Below are 9,167 nucleotides of genomic sequence, written 5' to 3'. Positions count from 1 at the left end.
TACATACATACATATGCATGCAAACATGTTTGTAGGTTGGCATCCGGGATATGGCCAGCGCAGTCCCACCAAGTCGTGATGTACTTTTGTGCGCCTTCGCTTATACCATACACACACAATAGCAAGACCTTCATACATTTGTGTTATGTATGTATGTAGGTACTTTAAGGAGCAGCTGCCAAGTATTCCCGTTCGTAACCACATCTGTTTGTGTAAATGTAAGAGTGTCGAATTCCTATTTGGAGACACCATCGCCCTTACAATGCTTCTGGAAAACTACACCTCATACATTATTAGTGTAATTTAATTTACTTGAAACGGCTACTTTATATTATTTTCTAATTTTCAAAACTTTTTTATGTATGTATGCATATATGGTGTTCCCAGTACGATTTAATCCAAGCCATGAAGCATTTCACAATTTATGTACCATATAAATAGGTACATATCAGAAATTACAAAAATTATGCCTTTGGTCCGGGAGCTAATTTGTAATGTACACATTTTTTCCGCAGGATTACGCTGTACCACAATTTCCGCGCTTCTCACTTCTGCTTTAATCTTTTCGCAAGCGTTTTAACATTTTTATTTAATTTTTCAACTTTTCTTAGTGTAAACACTTATTTTATTTTCCTTAAATGCGAGACTTATTTATTAACCGGTTTTTTACGACTGCTGCGAGTTCTTCGCCTTTTTTCATTGCTCTCCGCTCTCAAAATGTATGTGTGTCTTTCGATTTTTCACTAAGGCGGCTTGTTTCATTCTTTTTTTTTTGGGCAGGGATTGCAATGTCGTTCTACTTGTATTACCGTTGCCTTGGTTAACGTCGTTTTCACCTTCGTGTGCTTGTGACTTTCGTTCATTATTGTAGTTTTGATTTGTATACAAAATGCTCGACACATTGAAACGAAACGCGAAACAATGAAATGCCAAGCAACTGAATGCCTGTCAGGCAGCGAACTCGATATTTGAGTGGTTAAAACATATGTATATCAAGGAATCGTTCAATGACTTGGCGAATGCGCATGTCCTGCTCCTAAATGAGTGCATTTATTGTGGTGGATTTTCTAGTTGTTATCCTGCTGTTGAACCGCCTATTGTCAAATGTTCGGTTGTTTGTGTCTATGCATGTATTAACACACCTCTATACGCACAACAGTATAAGTGAAACACACCCTGTTCAAACCATCGCATCGTCAAAGATGTAGGTTTCGCCGCGTTGCTGAATGCCTCAGCAAGTTGTTGGTTTAAGAGTCGTGGTGTGAAATAAATATTTTTGAAGGATTCTCCTCTCACACGATGGTAGGGATCTTCAATAAAGTAGTTTTGGAAAAAGGACGCCAGTAGATGGCGCTAATTCGTATACCTGAGCCAGACAGAGAACATCAAAGAATTGTTCAGCTATGGTGTGATTCCTTGACTTGATTGATTTAAAATAAATATTGCAATCTCGTGAAAATAAAACAAGACTTAATCTTTATTTGTTTATAAATTTTTCATTTTCATAAAAATCAACTTACGCATTATTTATTTAACAATTTTTAAACGTATTTTTTTACGCTTCGAAATTGTTTGTAATTTATTTAATACGATTACATACATCAAAAGAATGCAAGTGTTGTACAATGTGTATTAACTTATTATGAACGAATTGAGTACATCATTTGTAATGCATGTTGGAATGTACGATTACTTGTTATATATAACATAAATACAGGTAAAAACAATAAATAAACATAAAAAATTGTATAGCCACATGCGATAATGACAGGCAATATAAAAATACGTAACTGCAAAGACACGACTTAAGAACCGATCGGTACGTTTTGTTCAACACTAACGTGGCATTCAATCAACGTTTTGAGAGCCACTGTAGTTTGAAAGGCACTGTGGTGCATTATAGCGCACGGACTTTACATTTATATTATATTACATATTCTTATTCAATGTGGTGAATGGGTGAATTTTTCTCTTTTCCTGTCTGTATTTATGTATAGACTTTACTATGCTAATATAAATACATACATGTGGGATGGGGGTTCTTCAAACAGCCGATGCATATATAAATACTTAATCGCATGTTTGTTTGCTTTAAATTACGAAACTTTGTTTTAATGTGAACTTTTCACATCCATATGTACATACATATATAGTACTTGCGAATGAATATTAAAAATAATGAAATCTAGATTTAGTTTAGTAATATATACCGAAAAAATAATTGAATAATTGATTTGTGTTCGATAACATACGACAATAAATAGCAAATGAGATGAAATAAATATTAATTATTATTATAAAATTGCAGAAAAGTAGTGACATCAGAAAAGTACATTGATTATTAATTGATTATCGGGAATCTACCAAACAACAATATTTTATGGTAACAAAATTAAAAAAAAATTTATATGGAATCGGAGCAGAGTTTCCTGAAATAATAACATAAGCTCTGCTTGCACTGCTCAATGCGTTTTTGTAACCATTTTAATGGTTTTAGTGGGATTAAGACATATTAATATAAATAAGTTATTATTGTATTATTTAAGTGCATTAAATTAATACTTGTTATTATTTTGAGGATTTTATGGGTTAAAACGTTCTTTGAAATTCCTAAACTCCTTTAAAGTTTTAAAAGTTTCCCTGGTGTTTAACAATAAAATGTATTTTAAGTATTAAAAATAGAGCTGGCAAGTTAAGCTGCAGCAAAGTGATATCAAATATTTAATTTAATGTTTTCATATAATTTACGAGTTGATCAGGTAAAGTAAAATAATTACTATTTCTATTTTAATTTAAATGTTTCACTTTATCTCTTTGTTTATTAACTAGCAAATTTCCTTTAAATATCGTACAAAAAGGAAGAGATATACATATATGCAAAAATGTCTGCCAATATTGACACTTTCGACTGAATTTCTAGCTTTATAACACAATTTAGATTTTCTCAAGATCAAAATTCGAAGTCAACGAATACGTATATTCGGCTAATGGTGTACCTTCGTGCGCTGAGATGCTCTTATTAAATTTTTATGATCAAAAGGGCTGGATGGTTTCTTCTTATAATTGAGTAAGCAGGGAAATATGTATTTTGTCGTTTTCTGTCAACTCTGTTTACTCTCTTATATTAATTTGCCATATTTTTATTTATCAACATTTTCGCTGCTTAAATCTAAGTTTTATCTATTCCACACATTAACATAAACTTATTAGTTGTATCTTAATCTAACTACTCATGCGTACTTACTAAATTAATGGAGAAAGTAGAGCAATGTATGCATGCATACCTGTAAGTATCTCTGTACGAGTATGTAAAAAATAAATAACTACCAATTAACAAAAATAATAAAAAATAATAAACAAATGCATTTCAACGTATCAACTAAACTAACGCTTGAGGGACACTTTCCACGTCGAAACGATGTCTTACCGCAGATGTTCGAAATCTGTCCATCCCTTCAATAAAATTTGTATGCCTTGGGCTGATGCTTTCACTCGGCCGCTTATCCCAATCCTTAATGGGCTTTTCGTGTCAACGCGCTCAATTGTCAATCACCCGCATTTTTTATTTCACTCAAGCTACGACAATTCTCACGTTCCCGCTCACGATCCTCGTCTAGTTTCTCCATTTTGAAGACTTTACTCTTCAGACCGCACAAGATCTCAGCTGTCGCTATATTCTTGACAGTCTCGTTGTCGGTAATGCCGGCTACCAATCCCAAACTGCTTAAATGCGTATTACTTAAATCTAGTTCTGTGTGATTATTGTTGTTGTCACTCTTAGGATGTTCCAAATTGCGTGTAATTGCGTGTATGAGCGCAACGTTCTTATTCAAGTTTGCGGTGTCCTTGCTGTTGTTATTATTGGGATCTGTCTCCATTTCGTCCTTATTATAATCAGTGTGATATTGATTGCGTTCCCTCTCGTGTTCACGTTCACGATCAAGTGTGCGCTCGCGTTGACGTTCGCGCTCGCTTTCATGCTCCCGTTCGCGTTCTAACACACGTTCCAGTTCTCGTTCACGCTCGCGCTCCAGCTCATCCTCATCTGATGTACTCGTACTGCTGCGCCCACCAATGCTGCAGCCGCTGCTACTAGCTCCACTGCTTAGGCCACTACTCATATTTCCCATATTGTAGCTCGAGTCGGGCTGCTCCACTTTGATGTTGATTAAAGGCACAAGCGGGGAAATGGTGCTGCTAGTTGTCGTTTTTTCCTTGAAACTTGTTTTTTCGCTCGAGTCGGTTGCGGCTTTCGAACCATCGTACGAGCTGCTGGTTGTGGTACAATTTTGCACGAGATTTAATGCTTCTGTGACTTCCTCTTCCAGCGGTGTGGTTTCCTTAGTGGTATGTGACTCGTTATTATTGATTGCGTCGTCGTTGTTGTTGTGTTTTGATGTGACAGTATTAGCGGCAGCGGCGGCGGCAGCTGCTGCTTGGGCAGCCGTATCATTCTGATGCTTCTCCATGAGTCGTATCTTGTAGTTATTGCTGCTACTGTTACTTATAGCGCTGACCGATATTGCTGGTGTTAAGCCTAAGGTCTCCGATGTCGTATTGTTTGTTTCCACTAGCGTGACATCCAAATTGCTGTTCACATCTGTGTCAACGCTGTAGCAATCCATCTCCTTCCTGCGCTTCTCATTCAGCTCCTCATTGTAATGCATCAATATTTTCCGTTTAGCGAGATATTTATGTGGTTTCTTTGATGTGTCTAAGATCTTTTTGCTATTCGCTTGTATAATGGCGAAATTATCCGACTTCCGTGTTACTGCGGTCGACTCCGGCAACGCGTTGCTCAAATTATTGTAATTATTAATGCTGCTGTTATTGTTGTTATTGCGACTTAGATTCTTCATAAAAGTTTCCGCGAAGCTGGCTTTAGATTTGATGTGATCGCGGAAGCTGGCAAAACCTGGCGATGGTGAAAGTGGTCCGCCGGTACCGTTCATGCCATGTTCAATCGCCGTCTGGGCGGTTGACTGTGGTGGCGGTGGTGCAGATGGCTGTTGGGGTGGCTGTTGCGGGTGTATTGGGGATTGTCCATATGGATGACCTGTAATGTTAACGCTGTGTGTGGCACGGTCGAAATGACATTGAGTACCAGAACCGGTTGGTGTTGCCAGAGAGTCGCCATCTTGTGAAGAGCCATTTTCCTTATCATCGTTCATGTTTTTCTAAATGAAAGTATTTTGAACGAAACGTAAAGTTATGTAGGTAATGAAAAGGAAATTTGTTTTAGAAAAAGTTTGCTACTAAATTATAACTGAGCTGTTCTCTTAGAGATCACTAACAGCACGACATCTGTCGGCTCAATTTTTTCCATTTTCAATACATAGAAGCTTATTTCAATAACTTGGAAGGAAGTCGAATTACAAGCTTTGAATTTGTAAATACTTTTTATGTGCGACATATTGCAATAAGTCATTCTCTTGATTTCTTTTACTATATACTTATATTGTACTCAATTTACCTCGGTGTGCAGTCCTTTGATCTTCATTGCTTCAGCTACTTTTAGGAAAACAGGTAGGTCTTCGTATTTTACATTAACCTGCAATTAAAGGTTCAAATAAAATATAATTACATATATGGACATTCATTATATTATGAAAAGTGTTTAGTGTCACTCAGTTAAAACCGTTAGAATAAACTTACCTGTCCACTGTACATAAAATCCAGTAAACCAGCCATATGAGGAGCTTCTACATCAGCCATTAAAAGAATAGGGTGACTGGAGGGGTTCTCAAGGAATATTTGCTGAAAGTATGGACTGCAAACGGATAGTACCTGAGAATACATAGAGAGAACGATAAGAGAAAATGAGCAAATGATTTAAAAGTGAAAATATAATGATTAAGTGTGATAAAAGCTTATTTTAGTGCACAATGCGCTGAGAGCTTTTATGATGATTATGATTTTAAACAATATGCTTTTGAGCAAAGTTTCGATATAATTGAATAGTATGAGTTAAAAATGGCGTTATTTTTTTACTCTTCCAAAAAGTGTGAAATGAGAATGAGTGAAAAAATACGCAATATATATATATATATATAGTTATTGAATCTTCGTGAAAAGTGTACGCGACCTTCGTGATTCCACCAAGGTTTGAATGTCAGTTCAATTGCATGCTTACGAGTTTGTGTGCTTTGAAAATTTTTCCGCCCGCGGCGATCGTTACGTCCACCATCTTCTCGTCCTTTTGTAGGGTGTGGAAGCCACGACACATATTGCCATGGAAGTTATTCCACGACAGGAGGTACTGGTCGATCGTGTTGGGATCGGTGTACCCTTGTTGTTGCTGCTGCGGATGCTGCGGATTGTGTTGCTGCTGCTGTTGTTGCTGTTGCAAGTGCAACTGCTGTTGAGTGGCTTGGTGTTGGGCCGTCTGTATGTGTATCTGCTGAGCTGTGGTGGGTGGTGTGGGTGGCGGTGGCAGTACAATCGACGGTGACAATTGCTGCGGTTGCGACTGCGGTTGTTGCTGCTGTTGCTGCTGCTGTTGTTGCTGTTGTTGTTGTTGTTGTAATTGCTGTTGACGCTGCTGTTGTTGATGGAGAAGATGGTGCTGCTGCTGCTGCTGTTGGTGTTGATGCAACAAATGTTGATGTTGCTGCTGCAAGGCATGTTGCAGCCCCGGTGGTGGTGTCGGTTGCTGTGGCAGGCGATGCACTGCATGCGGCGACGGTGGTGGCGGCAATTGTTGTTGTCCAGCTGCGGCATGTAAGAAACGTTGTTGCTGCACAGCTTGTTGTTCACGCTGGCGTTCACGCTCGCGCTCACGCTGCGCCTGTTGTTGAGCCTGCTGCTGCTGTTGACGTGCGTGCTGCTTGATCTTGAGTATATTCTCCTGTTGCTCCTGCTCGTGCTGCCGCATGAGTTCGTCTTTTATTTTGTACTGTTGCATGCTCAAGTCATCGACGCTTTTCGATAGCTTCAACGTATCGTTACTGTTAAATTTACTGTTCTGCAACATCGGTTTGATGTCGTATTTGTAATCGCCAATGCCGCCGCCAGCCAAGGCGTATTTCTTTTCGGCACGTTCTTTTTGGCGGCGTATGAGCTCATCAATGTCCATGTAAGCGCCTGAAGTAGCTGCCTCTATGGCGGACACAATAATGGGGTCCTCTTCGAAGACACTGTCATCGATTGTCTCGCGTAGCGTTTTGGTAGAGGAAAAGAGACGTAACGAAGGATCGTTGACCTGATCGCTGAAATAGACATCCATCAGTGTGAAGAAGGGCCATTCGCGACGCTTTGGCTCTTCGGACATTTTAATGGCCTGTAGGGCGGCAAATTGGTTTGGGGAATAGGGAAAATTGTGGATTAGTTCAAGTGTTCGAGTGATATTCTCTGCTAATTGGAGCTGGTACTCACTTTGTATTCTTGCAGTAGATTATTCCATTTTTTGATGATCTTCGAAAGTGGCAGCGGGACATTGAGTTTGCGCTCCACGACCCTACAAGTGGTACGGGTGGTATTAAAGGTGGACGTCAATGAGAGAACAGTGAAATGCACAATAAAGGCAGATAACGTTATAGCAAGTTAAATTGGACGAGAGAAGAAGACAGACAGTGAAAAGTATAGAATGAGTAAAAGATAATACAAATTTCTTTAAGAAATAAAGAAACTCCAAAAAATTTCGTATTCTTATTATTTGTAAGTAGTTATATTTGATTGGAAAATTCAAAATAAAAGGCTGTAATATACTTATATATAAATTAATATTAATAATAATTTAAGTAATAACAAATAAACTGCCAAAAAGTGATATTCTCATTCCTATGTATTAAACTTATATTTGAAATATTTTAGGGAAACCTGTGATATTTTATGTTGAACGTTGGTAAGAAAATGTGAAGACTTCGTACATTTTGAATTTTTGGCATTTGTTTATGTAATAATTTTAGTATTATTATTTTTTACTTACGCCCAAGCATATTTGGAGGCATTACGCTTGCCTGTGAATAGCGGTGAGAGTTCCGCACGTAATCTGATTAATGTTTTGACCTTCTCTGCCTCCCCTGTGGTAAAGGAAATAAATGTAAGCAATTGGTTTTATAATTTTTTAGAATTACAAAAGAAATATATATCTATATATGAGAAATAATTCAACTCGTAAGCTTCAATAAAACATTATGAAAACGATTTTAGAAGAAGTTGAGAAGTATCATTTTTAAAAACTAATATTATAATTACTAAAGTGCTTTGTGGACATACAAACTTCCATATAGTTAGTGTAGTGATAGTTTTGCGGGAGTACCCACACACACATACAATATCTGTATGCATAATACATATATATATATGTATGTAGGTATTATATATATGTAGTATATATCACCTACTCTTTCACATATGAGGCAAAACCTTAGTAAGCCTTTTCTCATTATTAATTTTTATAATTTTATTATTATTCGTTATTCCTTTGGCTGTGTTTGTAAGTACGGTATATCTTCATATTCAATTTTACTTGAACTTAAAGTCGATTTGTATTGTTGATTGGACTGGTTTGTGGTAATTACCGAAAACTATTCAACGTTGAAGAATTCATTAGCAGATTTCACTTTCGCTCATGACGTTGGAAATTGTACGGTGCACAAACACCAGTTCGTCTGTACATACGCGTGTGTGTGTACGCGTAGCTTTCTTACCTGTTCAGCGCTGCGGCTTTGAGTGCGCTGCCTTTCTTCGGAGCGAGCGAGTAGTAAGTGTTTTCGTTATATACATATGTATGTACATATATATGAATGCACACATATTAAGTAAGCTCATAAATTTGGTGTGCGCATATGAATACCATGTGTATGTGTGCGTGAATGCGACTCACATACAAGTGCATACATATATGCATGCATGTACGCCTTAAATTGCTGTCGCTCTGTAGAGTGCGGAGTTTCTGAATTCTTTTTATGTCTCACACATGCACTCGTTGTGTTTATATATACCAGTGTAGGTATTATTTGTTGTATGTTTATATATTGAAAACAGCATGATACCACTACATCCTTTGTATGAGTATGTGTGTGCAATACATGAGCTAACGGGCATCTTAAACATGAACCTGTGTGCAGCTTTCGGCAGAAGTTTGTATTTTGACTCTTTGCAAAGGAATTTAAAATGACCAGTTGAATTCGTTTCGCAATACCGGATCTATGCGAAAGCTCGAA

The 9,167-nt window shown here is 37.5% G+C and overlaps 1 protein-coding gene across 4 annotated transcripts in view; it reads right to left on the bottom strand.

The window, feature by feature from the left end:
- Window positions 1-932: 932 nt before the first annotated feature.
- The window catches only part of LOC105229581 (putative mediator of RNA polymerase II transcription subunit 26), a 38,626-nt gene continuing 30,391 nt past the window's right edge, over window positions 933-9,167 (bottom strand). For 3 of the 4 annotated variants that reach the window (XM_049448645.1, XM_049448646.1, XM_049448647.1), the window contains 6 exons: window positions 7,928-8,021; window positions 7,375-7,456; window positions 6,134-7,279; window positions 5,656-5,787; window positions 5,474-5,551; window positions 933-5,177 (listed from right to left, as the gene is read on the bottom strand). In XM_049448645.1, coding sequence (XP_049304602.1) covers window positions 3,546-5,177; window positions 5,474-5,551; window positions 5,656-5,787; window positions 6,134-7,279; window positions 7,375-7,456; window positions 7,928-8,021 — 3,164 coding nt within the window. In that variant the 3' untranslated portion in view covers window positions 933-3,545. Of the gene's footprint in view, window positions 5,178-5,473; window positions 5,552-5,655; window positions 5,788-6,133; window positions 7,457-7,927; window positions 8,022-9,167 lie in introns of all 4 variants that reach the window. The other variant, XM_049448648.1, reaches the window with a different exon arrangement.

The sequence above is a fragment of the Bactrocera dorsalis genome, chromosome 2, assembly GCF_023373825.1.
Source record: "Bactrocera dorsalis isolate Fly_Bdor chromosome 2, ASM2337382v1, whole genome shotgun sequence".
Lineage (NCBI taxonomy): Eukaryota > Metazoa > Arthropoda > Insecta > Diptera > Tephritidae > Bactrocera > Bactrocera dorsalis.
Note: the sequence above shows the minus strand (reverse complement) of the source record. Positions and strands in the feature narration are given on the sequence as shown.